General features: G+C 46.0%; 2 protein-coding genes across 3 annotated transcripts in view; one reads left to right on the forward strand and one right to left on the reverse strand.

Moving 5' to 3' along the window:
• CIAO2B (cytosolic iron-sulfur assembly component 2B) overlaps positions 1-13,884 on the forward strand; it is a 128,953-nt gene that overhangs the window by 95,567 nt on the left and 19,502 nt on the right. The window lies entirely within an intron of this gene.
• LOC136366713 (fatty acyl-CoA hydrolase precursor, medium chain-like) lies at positions 4,083-13,768 on the reverse strand. Of its 2 annotated transcripts, XM_066327981.1 has the most exons (14): positions 13,681-13,768; positions 12,074-12,266; positions 11,090-11,234; positions 10,505-10,638; positions 10,000-10,153; positions 9,007-9,108; positions 8,070-8,174; positions 7,889-7,942; positions 7,273-7,413; positions 7,102-7,188; positions 5,969-6,116; positions 5,650-5,781; positions 5,248-5,320; positions 4,083-4,826 (listed from the first exon to the last, which is right to left on the reverse strand). In XM_066327981.1, exons 1-14 carry the CDS (start codon positions 13,751-13,753, stop codon positions 4,652-4,654), a joined length of 1,716 nt encoding a protein of 571 aa, XP_066184078.1. In that variant the 5' UTR covers positions 13,754-13,768; the 3' UTR covers positions 4,083-4,651. The 2 variants fall into 2 exon arrangements, with proteins under 2 accessions (XP_066184078.1, XP_066184080.1); XM_066327983.1 differs by lacking the exon at positions 7,889-7,942.

Here is a 13,884-nt window from a genome sequence, read left to right on the forward strand (position 1 = left end):
GAGGGGTCCTTGGCTGCAAAGCCAAAGACCCTGTACTCCACCTGCTGCTCTCTCCTTTTGCTGTAACAAACTTTATTTCCAAAACCAATTTATCTTCTCTCTCCTGCTCTCTGGTGATTTCACTAAACTCCGTATTTTCCTATTTCCTTTCCTTTTATTTTTCCCCTTCACTACTGTCTCAGTTTCCAAGCTTTTCTCTTCAATCTTTGTCCTACTCACTACTTCTCTCTTAAGTACTCACTCTGCAAAACGTCTGAGCACATATCCCATCCACAGGCCTGGAGAAGCAGCCACTCGGAAAATATTAAGTGTGCAAACCAGTTTCTGCAGACTCTGTCCATCTTACTTACAGAAAGGTAACCAAAAGAGGGATTTTAGATCCCTACAGCCTTGTCTGCAGATACTCTGGTGGATCTGCAAGCATGGGCTATATGCTTTGCAAATGTGGACACTCTTTCCCCAGTGACACAGACTGCACCTGTAAATCTGAGGATAGTGCTACACACCTGGTGAGTACAATTCTCAAATCCTGTTTGGCTTTAACTTAGAGATTTTGCCCTCAATTAGAGAATAAGTCGAAAAATCCTGCCACATGATGACCTTTGGCTCTTTGCACTTTACCGAACTGCAACCTGTCCTGATTTCAATAGCTGAAAAAAAAAAAATAGACAAACATTACAGCCCCTGCTGAGGATCCAGTGAAACTACAGAATATAAAACTTAGAGCTACAGCCTCTGAAGCTTGGACAGCTTTAGCACAAGCTAAAGAGACTGTGAATGTCACCTCAGTAGGGCTCTGGGATAAGATAAGAGCATCACAGTGCTTATCTCTACATAGAAATGAGTAAGGTCTTTTGACAGTTTGCACTGTGATTTATTTTTAGTGCTTCCTTGTGCTAGGAAGTCAATTCAACTGCACTTCTCTGCATACACAAGATGAGCGTGTATTCTGTGCACACCCATACAACACTGCCTGTTCATCCCCTTGTAAAGAATGTGGCACAGCACCTTAAGGGTTTGTGCAATGAAGATTTAGCAGACTATTTTGAAATGATATTCCCGTGCCACAAGCCAGGAGGTAAAACAAAGCAGCAAGGACAGATGCTTAGGAGGAAGTTGTGCTTACCAGAACTGCAGTGGTAAAGCGGTCTCGCCCTGCTCCTGAGCTCTGCTTGGCAACAGAACCTGGGCAAGAGGATGTAGAAAATCCCACCCTACTCCTTCCAGTAATTTGGAAAGAAGGGGTGGGTAGCTAGTTGCTGTAGGACATTATTAGCCATCAACGATTTAAAATTCTTGCAGAGATACAGAGGGGAGCTGAAGGGAGGGAGAACTGATGTTCACTGCCCTGTAGGATCTGTGCAGCTGCATCGCTGCTGTGGGGCCCCAGTGTGAGCAGGGATGTGGCTGGGACAGCTGGAGCAGCCGGCTACAGGAGACAAGGACATGGCAGAGGAGCGATTGCCAACTCTGCCAGGAAGAGTGCAAGCCTTGTTCTCGGCAGCCCAAGCGCCACTCAGCCAGAGAGGGCCCTGCGGTGGCCCCGGGACAGACCCAGGGCTGGCAGTGAGGCTGTCAGCCAGTGCCAACAGGGGCAGTGGCACGGCCTGGTGGCGCAGGGGACAGCAGAGAGAAGCTCTGGGGAAAACCAGAAATGTTAATCCGTGTGGGGGAGTTCCAGCTCCATTCCAAAGCCGAGAACCGAGGGCGGCCAGTCCCGCCCCACGCACAGCCCCTCAGCCCGGCGGGGCCCGGCCGCCCCGCGGTGCCGCGCGGTCGGTTGGCGGCGCCTGTGGGCAGCGGCCCGGGCCCGCCATGGCGGCGTGGCGCAGCCCCAGCGCGGCCCGGGCCTTCCCCTCACGGCAGCTCCGTGCCCGCTCCCGGCCCGGCGGCTGAGGCCGGAGCCTTTGCCGGGGCACTCGGGGCTGGCCCCGAACGGGCCCTTTCCCGCCAAAGTCCCGGCAGTGTGTCATCCCCGCTGCTGCGCGGAAAGGGCACGGCGGGGCAAATCCACGAAGCCAGCAGCGCGCCCTGGCAAAACTTGCCGCTCTTTCCACCTTTTAGCAAACAAAAGCCTTATGTCCATTGGTGGCAGGGCACGTAGTTCTCTTATTAATTAGTATCCTCTCTTGTACTGGTTAAAGGCTCTCTTCTCATGCTATGAGTGCCGTGCTCTCTCCATCTCTCCTCCTTTGGCTCTGTGGTTCCCTGTGTGGGTGCTCCATCAGCTGGTGGCCTGATCTGCCCCTGCCAGAATTCCCCTTTCCCCAGACGGAGCTGATTCCACACAGTTGCTGAGTTGCCTTTATTTGTTCATTCCATATCTTGGGGTTTCTGCCAAGTGTCCTCGTGGCCCATGAATTCTGCATTCCCGTGTATCAGTGGAAATCCTTCTCCCTGAGCCTTGTTAACCTCCCCCGGGGCTGGGATCATTGGAACCTGTCCTGCCTCAAACCTTAACAATGCAATTCTGCTGACCAGGAATTTGTGTTTCTAACAGCGGGACATCACTTAGAGCCGGTTGGTTGCTCTGTTTCATGGATTAAATCTCCCTCCCTGTTCATTGGGCTTGAAAGTTACAAAGATCAGACAGCAAAGAACATCCTATCTTAATAAAAATTCTGTACTTCACAGCAGGACTGACACAGAACAAATGTACTTGGTGACCACCTTGGAAAGGCAATTTTGGGAATTATGGATAATTAATGCACTCTAAGGAAAAGATTAAGGCTTTTATGGACAGAGGGTGAAAAACAGAATAGCAGCAGTTCTTGCTGAACATTATCAGTAAATATACTGCTAAGACTTTCTTCAAATATAGGTGCAGCTGGGAATCTATTCCGAGTGCCAATGAATGCTAAATGCACAAATGCAGCTGGGAATCTGTACCAAGTGATCATGAATGCTAAAGCAATGAAAGAAAATGAGGTTTGGAAGATAATGTAAGAATCTGCTGCTTAAATGTAGCCTATACACTGTGGCTGTGGTGTTATTCCTTTCTCAGCTGTTTGACAGTGTACCGGTCTTTGTAATTGGGGTTTGAAATCCACAGATGGACAGAACACTTCCTCTCACACAGTCAGAAAGTACTTTGTTATCATGTGAGCCTACTAAAACACCTCCCTTCTCCACAGGAGTTCTACTTCGGGCTTTGCATTCCCAAACACACAGGATTTCTTCTGTCTTGTTAAGATAATGAGTTTTGTGAATGTGCAAGGCCAGACACATTGATTGAGCACACACCCCAGTAATGGACATACAGGCTGTGTCAGACCAAAACAAGAGAAAGGGTAAGAAATGTGGGACACAACAAGCAGTATGGTTGCTGCAATTAGCTGTTCCTAATTGCAGCAGCTGGTGGTTTTCACAAGGTATGGAGGATGCACAAAAGGGGGTGGCCAGGTAGTGCAGGTCACAGTGCTGGAGATGCACAGGTGTGCCAAAGCCAGTGAACCCAGAGGTGAGGAGAGACACCTCCAAAGGGTCAACAACACCTGCAGCAGGAGCTTGGGCTGTCCCTGGACAGGCTCCCTGGGGTGCTGTGGGAGCTGGGCACCAGTTAAAGGGTTGTTAGAGTGGGGCTGTTGGTTTGTTTATGGTCAGCAGGAGAGCTTCCCTGTGGCTTCCCACACTGTTCCTTTGTATCCTGCCTGCCATGGAACTTGGCAAGAAAAGCCTCTCCAGCCCCTGTGTGCCCTGACCCATTCCACAGCTGTGGGAGGCTGGGGGTGCACGCTCTGCATGTCAGATCTTCTCTCTGGTGGTGCTGAGCCAACAACATGCAGGGAACAACAGCAGCCTTTGCTCCCCCCTCTGCCTCTGTGGGCGTCTGTGCTGCCAGCACTGCGCCCTCCCTCCAGCCACTGCACTGGGAATTTGCCAGGGAGGGCTGAAGGACACACAGCCACAGCCCACAAGAGTTTGTGGAAGAGCCTTAAGCCTCAGGTCCTGCACAGAAACGTGAAAGATTCCTACCTGAAACCATTTAGGGGGAAGAAAGAACCTGGGCGCATTTCTGGTTCCTCAGCTGTGACTTTCCCTCTTGGAATTAGCCTCTGTCAGTTAAGGGAAAGAAAAGGAAGTTCCAAAAAATCAAAGCAACATTTATTTATAACAATTCAGAAACCAATAAAACAAGTGGAGTTTTTTGTCCTCTTTTGTGAGATGTGAAGCCCACGTGCCAGCCATAGTTTGATGGATGCTCTGCTGGCACCAAGCTATTTCCAGTTAAAGCAGAAAGAGGGTCTAGGAAGGACAGACAACTGACCATGCCCTTCTGAAAGAAGAGGGGAATAAGCATATAAAATAGTCTGACACTTCTTGTATACTCTAGATAGGGAATTTCTTACAGATTTCAATTCATTTGCCCATTCCCACCTCATTATTCAGTTTTGATATGCATTGAGTAGGTGCCATGGTCTGTATGGACCTGGAAAGACTGTGAGGTATTTTCTGCTTGCTTCATTAAGCAGCGACTTATAGTCTGACAAACTTTCTGAATGGCCCTCGTTTCTCTCCTTTCACTGTGATTAGGACAGCAGATTACAGAACAGTGAATTAGAAGGTGATTCTTCCTCTGCATCCTGACAAACTCAGTTTGTATGACTTCCCTTTGAGGGGTTTTAAAAGAAACCTGTACCCTGCGCAGCTCTTATAAATCTGTGTGTTTTCTCCTTCCAGGCTGATTTTGTTTCATGAGTTGTGCCCAAAACTTCATTCTATGTTCTTTCAGTTTCTCTGCTGCCTTTTGCTCCAGGTCTATGCCCAGGTATTTTTCCTCCAGGTCATACTGAGGCCAATGGACCAAGCCCTCTCCGTTGGGATTTCTGGAAAGAATAGAACAAAAAGTCAGCTCTCCATTTGCCAGTCCATGGCTCTCTGACTGCTCAGGCACAGAGCACTTCAGAAAACCAAGAGGAGCCCAGATGATGTGATTCTGGTACATGAAGAAATGGACAATATTTTGTGAAAATGCTCATCAGTGGAACAGCAAAAGCAGAATAGTTACCATGAATTTTACATCTAAAACTCCATGGCAGATGGAGTCACTGCTCTTGTATTTTTTTTTTTTTTTCTCGTGTCTGCAGGTTCTATTAGAAAACCATTAAGAAGAGAAATTGCTTCAATATTTATCTTAAATTCTGCCAAAGCTCTAGGAAGCACTGTGTAAGGACTGCTTCTGGCATGTAAGTATGTTCTGGGCAGCACAGACAAAACTTGAGCTGTAAACAGCATTGTGATTCTCACCCATTTTTAGCAAAGTTGGTCCAGTATCTCATAACAGTTCTGCTAAGTTTATTTTCTTCTTTTGTAGCATCTCCTGTGAAGAGGGAGATGAAAAGGCCAGGTAAGAAAGTAAATAATGAGTCCCAGCTGTATCTAGTGCAACACTTGTACTTGTTGCCCTGAGCTATTGGAGATTTTTCCAGGAGAGAACTGCAGATGAATGATGGAAAGGAAAGTATCTACTACTGAAGGAAGGAAACGTTTATGCTGATAATAATGCTTATAATATATGAATTATGCCTATAATATTTATAATGCTTACAATGCTCATAAGAGAGAAATTCTATTCTAAAGACCTGAAGTAATTAAAACGAGTAATAATGAGGTTCTGAAAGGAATATGGAATAAGCATGGGTACATCACCAGCTAAGAATGGTTTTCCAAGGACAAAGGCAATCTCAGCTCCGTGATCTGCTTTCACAAACTCTGGTACCACACCTTCCACTGAACTTGGTCGATGTTGGAATTCATAAAAGTAGACTGGGTTGCCAGCATCTAGAGGATACAGAAAAGTGCTAGTTTCAGAGCTGAAAGTACCTGCTGCAATGATGGTCAACTTTCCTTAGAACCTGCTTTGGTCAAATGGAAACACTTCCAGGTCTCTGGCTAGTGAACAGTGCTGCACACTGTCCACAGCAGCCGCAGATAGAATCCTCCAGCTGTTCTGAAGCTGCTGAGTTACCTCTGTGGTATCTGGCCACTTCCACAGCTGAGATGACAAAGAAGAGATCTCCCATTGCATCCAGGAGGCCATCCCGGACCTGAGCAGGGCTTTCTGCATCCCCCATGTACTCCTTGTACACTCTGTCAACATCTTCTGACGTAATACCCTGAAACAGCAATGAAAAGTACTTAAAGTGATGGTGAGCATTGTAAGGGGTAACAGCAGTGAGTGAGTGTGGCATCTGCACATCCCTGGCTAATCCCCAACCATCACTTTTTCTTTCAGAGCAAATCCTCAGCTGTGTCAGAGTGTGGCTCAGAGCTCAGGACTGGAGTTCCACAGTGTGGGTACAGGTGATCTTGGGAAAAGAGGGATGCAAGATCTAAGGATCAAACATCTTTGGATGAACGGCAGTCAGTGATGCTGATTGTTCTCCCTTCTGCGGAAACAACCTTCATAAGAGCAGAGAAGTCCCGCTGGATTTCATGAAATCCATTGATTCTTGTAGGTAACCATCCTTTCTCCCATTCAGAGCAAGCCTGGGCTCTGCATTTCTAAGTTCATGGGGGATGTTTGTGTCACTGAATGATCCCCTGCAAGTACCAGCCCTGCTTCCAGAGCCCTTAATTCCTACCTCTTAATCTGTACTTTTGTATAGAGTAGTTTCAGGAGAGCACCAAGGCACCACAGGGCCAAGAGATCTGTAAAGTACAGGGAGGCAAAACCTCAAGAAGCCTGAAGATAGGTGTCAGTGCACCCTAAACTGCTCAGGCTTTCCTTTCCAGTGCCCAGCTACTCTTTAGGAGGGTGTGTCCCATAGGTCTCCTGTCATTCCTGCTGCTACTCTGCATGTCCTGCATAACCTGGTGGTATCTAAATTATCCCAAGAGACCCGTGTTCAGCTTCTGCATCACTCCTGGATTCCCACAGAACTCCTTTTTAGGAAGAGGGGAAATTTAGGCTGGAAATCTGGAGAATGTTTTCCATCACTAGAGGTAAGAGGAATGCAGCACAGCTCTGCCCATTCCTGCCGCAGTTCAGGGAGCTGTCCAGCACAATGGCATTTCCCTGTGAAATATGTCCCTCCAGGGGTACAAACAGCCAGGCCAGTGAAGAAGCAGCACGGGGTTATTCTGAAAATGGTCTCTTACCTTAATGAATACTACTAAGTTGCTCTGTAAAATTTGACGTGCAACATCTTTATCCAGACCATCCACAAAAGGAGGGTATTTCATAATCTGTGTGATAGAGAGAATCATACTTACTAAAAAAGCCTCTATTTACAAAATGATGTTGAAATAGCAACATTTTAAGTGTCTTACCGTTGGCAATGCCCATCCAAATTCACAGTTATTTACTCCAATTATGTATGGGACTGCATTGATAGATTTTTCAGACAGAAATTCCCTGGGACTCTTTGGAAAAAATGCACCATCTACACATCCCTTGGCAAAAAACAAATCCTGAACAAAATGGGGAAAACAGAAAAAGGAAACCTTAATTAATACATTCATTTTGCTTCTAAAAGAAGTTCCAATTTAACTACAGTGCCAATGTGACACCAGGTGAAAATACAAGAAAAAATGGTATCCAAGCCATCTTACATTTTTTTCCGACAGGTTTTCTGCACTAGGCAGAAGACTCTGTGAAGATATTCCTGATATTTGTGGAAGTGAAGTCATTATGTAGAATTTACATCTTCTCTAAGTTCAGTATTGTCACAGATTTTTGGAACAGTGGGGAAAAAACCCAATTTCTCTATTGAAATTTCAAAGGCACATAAGCATGGTGATAAGAACTTCTAAGTAGAACATGAAATATGATTTAATTTTCACGTTCTCCAGAATAATCTGTGCCATTTTCTTTTCCTTGCCCTAGCAGAACATGACAGCAAACCACAGGAATCTCCAAGTGCAGGCAGAATGTAATGGCAGGAACCTGTTTGCAATTTTCAGGTGAGGCATCGGTGCAGACCTGCAGTGCTGTCATATTCTGAAAAAGTGAAAAAACTCGGATTTTACATCCACTTGAGGTTCTCCTAATATTACAGCACACAAGGTGTATTCTCTATTATTAAAAGTCTTGAGATGTCATTTACATGCAAGTATCATTTACCTACCATTTTCAGTGTTATTTGTAGTAATTCTTCCTCTGTTTTTCTTCTCAAGCATTCAACCATGGCAGCTGAACTGGATTTTTCACAGCCAGAGAGAGCAGCAATTTTCTGCAAGCAGTGAAAACAAACAGGTTTGGACACGTTTCCTCTCTCTGGCTCTATGAGACACTGAGTCCAGCAGGAGCAGCTCAAGCTCCTGCACAAAGTTCTGGAGTCTGGCTTGTCCCAGCTCCAGAGGAAGGGCACTGGAAGCCCTCACATTCCTTCATACCATGGGCTTGGCAGGAGGACAAAACCTCTGATTTCAGGTGTTTTTGATAAGAGAAATATTCTAAGACAATTCTGGTAAATGACATGCTGGGCTGAGAAGGCTGGGTGACATGAAGGAGCTAGGGAATGAACCATGTGCAGGGTAACAGAGAGCACATTCTACCACTCTTGGTGATGTCACTTGGGCTGGAGCAACAGCTGTCATTAGAGAGAGCTGTCTCTTTAATGTCCCAGGTTCCAGGTTCCTGGAAATTGTTCCTTGTAGATGAAGAGAAAAGAAAGGGGTGGAAGCCAGTACTTCTCAAGTGAAAAAAAAAACACTGAATAAAGCCTTGTTTATTTGCACACTACAAGCATGAAAGAGGAGGGGAAGACAAGAGTATTCAGAGTGTGATAGCATTTTCCAGCCAAAAATTATAGGTTAACTTTTCTTGAAGTCATTACATGTTACAATATTCCTTTCCATTTCATTCCTCTCTCTCTGTGGGTATTTGGGTGTTTGAAAAGCAACACATCATTAAACACGTGCTGACTGCACACAGAAATACTGTCTTTAATGACTGTGTTTTGATTCAGAAGAAAAAACCCATGTTGCTATATTTTAGACTGGACAGTTTAGGATATGCAGAACATTCTGGAAGAAGTAATTAAAATTCCCACCAATACCCACTTGTGCATCCTCGTTAGGCTGGTCAGTGAACAAGCCCAGGGCTGCAGTACCACTCTCTGAAATGGCCTTGTGGAACAAGCCCTTGGCCAGGGGAGATAAGACCTGTGAAGAGGCAAGAAGAACATGACAAGCACTGTGTTCTCCCCAGTGGTGGTGGGTTTCAGTATCAGCAGTGGCCATGTGGAACATTTGGAAAGCCCAGGTGGTCAGAGTGGTGTTGTGTAGCCTCTGACCATAGTCCAGCTGTGCAAAGGGCTTGGGCAGCACTGGCAGGGATGAGGAGTGCAGCTGCCTTTCCCTCCCACTGCACTTTGCTTCCAGCGCTTCACGGCACCACACTGCAAGGCAGGGGCAGATTGAGTGTGCCCAAGGCAGTCTGGCTGTGCTGCACAAGGGCAATAAAGAGCTTTTGGCCAGAGGAAACTGGGATTTGTACCCCACGGACAATGAACTCTGCTTGGGCTGTGGGATCTGTACCAAAGTGTGAGGGGCTGCAGAAGGGGAGCGTCACGGCCACTGTGCTCCGTGTTGGAGCAGAGATTTTACACAATCACTGGGTCACAAACTGCAGGGCTACTTCAATTATCAGGACTGCTCACCTTGATCACTTTGCACAAGTGACTGTCAAAGCAAACACAAAATGGGCAAGAGTCCACAACCCTTCTTAAAGGAGTTTTCTCCTGAGATTAGACTTTGAGGGTTCTTTACATTCAAAAGAACCCCAAACCAACCAGAAGAATTTAATTTGGCAGATGAGTAATAACATTCTGTTACTTAACTACAACATTTGAGTATGAAAATGACACATTTTTATCAGTCACAATCTCTACTGTTTTGCTGTACCGTTGCCTTGCTGTTGTAGCAAAGACCCAGGTGTTGTGTCACTGTAGCACCGTCCCTTTTCTCTTGCTGACTTCTCACACAGATACAGAAAACGGATGGAGTGGTTTTTTCCCCCTAAACAATTCAAATTCAATATTACTGTGAACTCACAAGAGCAGAAACACTGATTCCTCCTGCAGACTCTCCAAAGATGGTGACAGATCCTGGATCTCCTCCAAAATGTATGATATTTTCCTGAATCCAGCGAAGAGCTGCTACTTGGTCTAAATACCCCCAGTTACCTCGGGCATGCTCATCTCCAGTGCTGCAGGGAGAGAACAGGTTGGTTTAAATGCTCAGTGCAAGCAAAAAGGCAGAGGAAAAGACAATCTGTGGTGTTAGAAATCATCTGCCATTCTCTGCAAGAAAACCTCTACACAACAGACAAATGAATGGCTCAGAAAGCCCTGAGATTGGAACAGCAAGCCCACAAGAACAGGTCTGGGAGCTGCCTTGAGACTGGAAATTGCCCACAGCTCCTGCAGATGCAGTTCAGAAATGTGTCTTTTTAGAAATGTGTCTTTGCATGAGCAAGTCTTCTGCATTTCTAATTAGAAATGCTTTGCACATATCATTTTGGAAATCACTCAGGAAAAACTGAGACCAACCATCTTACCTAAAATATCCAGCAACACCCAATCTGTACTGAATTGTTACAACCACCACGTTGTCAAAGGCTGCTAATGCTGAGCCATCATATGATGAAGCTGCTCCAATAACTAATCCACCTCCATGGATCCAGACTAAGACCTGGAAAGAGAGAAACAGGATCAATCCAGCACAGGTATGAGCTTCCAGTGATAAAAGCTACATATAACCCAAGATATAATATTTTGGGTGGATTCACTTCTGATTTGTTCAGATTACATTTCACAAATTGTAGAAATCTTTTGAATCTAAGGCCTGTAGGTGTACACAATGGCATTGATTTTGTTAAATACCTACACCGTGTCATTGCCCTGTGACTTTGGACAGATCATTTGGATTAACTCAAGCCCTGCTTAGCTGAAACACCAATCCCATTTTACTTGTAGAATTCGATTTTGTGTCTCTTTTGAATTTCAGCAAATAATTGCTGGGGCAAAGCACATCAGTTGATCATCACTCCAAAACTTTCCCTGCATGTCTGCCCATGGCATAGGCTGGAGGTTTGCTGTCTGACAATTTTGTTCAAGGTCTTTATTACAAGGATTTTGCTTACAGGCAGCTTCTCCTGTTTTCCTGTAGAAACGGGTGTGTACACATTCAGGTACAAGCAATCCTCAGAGACCTGGAGAGGAACTTTCTCCTTTCTGTTGGTAACCATGTCTGAAGCATACTGTCCTAGTACTTTGTCCTGTAGACACCTGGAGAAATGAAAAAGTAACAAGCAAGAGATTGACTGAAACCTGAAAGCCATGAAGAGAAGCTGTTTTGTACTTCCACAGGAAAGGGCCAACCAGAAACGGATCTCCAGCACAATTCTAGATTGGTAGTAACTGCAAACAAAGTATTTTTTTTGTTTGTTTTCATGTATTTTCTTCCATTGACCGGCCATTAATGAGGTGTGTAAAAAGGAAGTCACTGCAGTACCCAGTGACATGCAGATACAATTTTGCATGTTTCACAATATCAGAGTAATATATCAGCAAACTACTTCAATGTAAATAAAAACTAAAAAATAAACTGTAAATTACTTCAATGAAAATATAGATTAATAATTTTACATCTCCAAGCCCTTTTTGTCTTGCAATGGTAGATATTTGGCTGAGACACTAAACAAGGGCAGTAGGACAACGAGAGCGAAACATTTACAACATAGATTAGAATTGCTCTGCATTTCTTATGTGCCCTTTTAAGCACTTGACTCTGCATTTTTTCCCCAATGTTGTATTCTAACATTTCCTCAGCCTCTTTCTGTCTCTGCTCCAAGGTTTGTAGTGACTGGTAAGTGATGGCCAAGGGCTGCTGAGGCAGAGCATTATCTGTAAAACGCTGCTCCATCTCAGGCCATCACTGACACTCGTGAAACAGCAGCTTTTGCTGAAGAGAGCAGCTCATTGTGTGTCTTTAGAAATTCATCCAGTGGAACAGCTGCAGGTGCAAGGAGAGGGCACCAAGGCATTTATCTGTGTGTACATCAGTGTCATGGAATTGCAGAGAGAACAGCATTTTGAAAGGTTCAGTGGGTTTGTCATTGCCTTACATTGGTGGGTAGGAAGTGGCATCTCTGACACCTTCCCATGGCTCAGGTGGCTGGGGTTCAGAAAACCTCAGTGATCCAAGCGGAGGCTTGGCAAAAGGCAGTCCCAAAAAGACATTTACACTCCTCTCAGCTGTGTCCACTTGGAATTGGTACCCTCGGACTCTCCCATATTTGGTCTCTGCTTCTGGTGGTTCTGTGGGACAGGAGCACAAAATGACATAACTGGTCTGTTTGTAAGTAATTGCTAGATTTGCTACTTAAATATACTCCTTCTGTTTACTCCAACAGGTCGGTTTTATACATAAAGCTTCAACAAACTCTGATCACTTTTAACAGTACACTATTCTAATCTGCTCTTTCCATTTACTGTTTTATTTTACTAATTTATTTCACTGATTAGATTACTACTGCTTAGTCAGTTAAATTGCAGGTTTGCAAATTTATTCTAACATGCTTTTATTATATATAAATTAAATCAGTATAGCTGACATTATTTCACCCTTCATTTTGGTTGGTCTGTATGTAGAATCTCCTTCAGGTATATAATATGCATTGTCTTACCACACAAGCATTAGTAGTTGCATAGAGATCTTAATCTTTCTTTAGTTCCCCGTGGTTGTTAGATAAAACCTCAATAGATTGCTCTCATTAAGAAAAGAAAATGAACAGAGAAAATATATTCCAGACTCTTGAAGGCATGTCCAGCCAAAAGTAAAAGTTTCTAACATACCTAAAGATAGTTTGGCACAACCAAATCCTGTAAACATTTGTGCAAGATTCATCTTAAGAACTGTGTGAAAGTTCTACTATCAAATTACAGCTCAAAGGTGGTACTGTGGCTGCTCAGCCGCAGCAGGCAGGATATTGGGACAGAGATTAGATTTTACTATTTGCAAAGAAGGCAAGTCAGACAAATGGTGGAAAGCAAATTAAAAAGTGAAATGAAATTTTTGTTGCTACATCTTAGTGTGCCCGGCTCAGCCCAGGGTTTGTTCTGAGCTCAGCCCAGGGTTTGTGCCCAGCTCAGCCCAGGGTTTGTGCCCGGCTCAGCCCAGGGTTTGTGCCCAGCTCAGCCCAGGGTTTGTGCCCAGCTCAGCCCAGGGTTTGTTCTGAGCTCTGCCCAGGGTTTGCTCTGAGCTCAGCCCAGGGTTTGTTCTGAGCTCAGCCCAGGGTTTGTGCCCAGCTCAGCCCAGGGTTTGTGCCCAGCTCAGCCCAGGGTTTGTGCCCAGCTCAGCCCAGGGTTTGTGCCCAGCTCAGCCCAGGGTTTGTTCTGAGCTCAGCCCAGGGTTTGTGCCCAGCTCAGCCCAGGGTTTGTGCCCAGCTCAGCCCAGGGTTTGTGCCCAGCTCAGCCCAGGGTTTGTGCCCAGCTCAGCCCAGGGTTTGTTCTGAGCTCAGCCCAGGGTTTGTTCTGAGCTCAGCCCAGGGTTTGTGCCCAGCTCAGCCCAGGGTTTGTTCTGAGCTCAGCCCAGGGTTTATTCTGAGCTCAGCCCAGGGTTTGTGCCCAGCTCAGCCCAGGGTTTGTGCCCGGCTCTCGGGTGGCACCGGCACACAGCTGCAGGTGGCCTGTCGCCCTACAGGGAGCAAAGGGCAGAAGCCCCGGTGTTTACCTGCCGCCACCAGCGCCGTGCCCCCGACGAAGAGGACCCAGAGCAGCAGCGCCGTGTCCCTCGCAGCTGCCATGGTGCCGCTGGCACCGACCCCGCGGGCTGCGGCTTTATGGGCTCGGCCGGGGCCGCCTTACGCAAGGCCAACACGGCTGAGGCCGGGGAGTGCCCGGGCTGCGAGCCAGGAGCGGCACTGCCGGGCTCGGG

The sequence above is a fragment of the Sylvia atricapilla genome, chromosome 12, assembly GCF_009819655.1.
Source record: "Sylvia atricapilla isolate bSylAtr1 chromosome 12, bSylAtr1.pri, whole genome shotgun sequence".
Classification (NCBI taxonomy): domain Eukaryota; kingdom Metazoa; phylum Chordata; class Aves; order Passeriformes; family Sylviidae; genus Sylvia; species Sylvia atricapilla.

Bases quoted from the DNA above. Each gene is read 5' to 3' on its own strand.
- LOC136366713 (XM_066327981.1), bottom strand. From the start codon at position 13,753: ATGGCAGCTGCGAGGGACACGGCGCTGCTGCTCTGGGTCCTCTTCGTC. The intron at 7,943-8,069 runs GTAGGTAAATGA...TCACTTTTTCAG, and splicing joins TACAAATAACACTGAAAATG to AATATGACAGCACTGCAGGT. The intron at 5,782-5,968 runs GTAACTCAGCAG...TGTATCCTCTAG, and splicing joins AGTGGCCAGATACCACAGAG to ATGCTGGCAACCCAGTCTAC.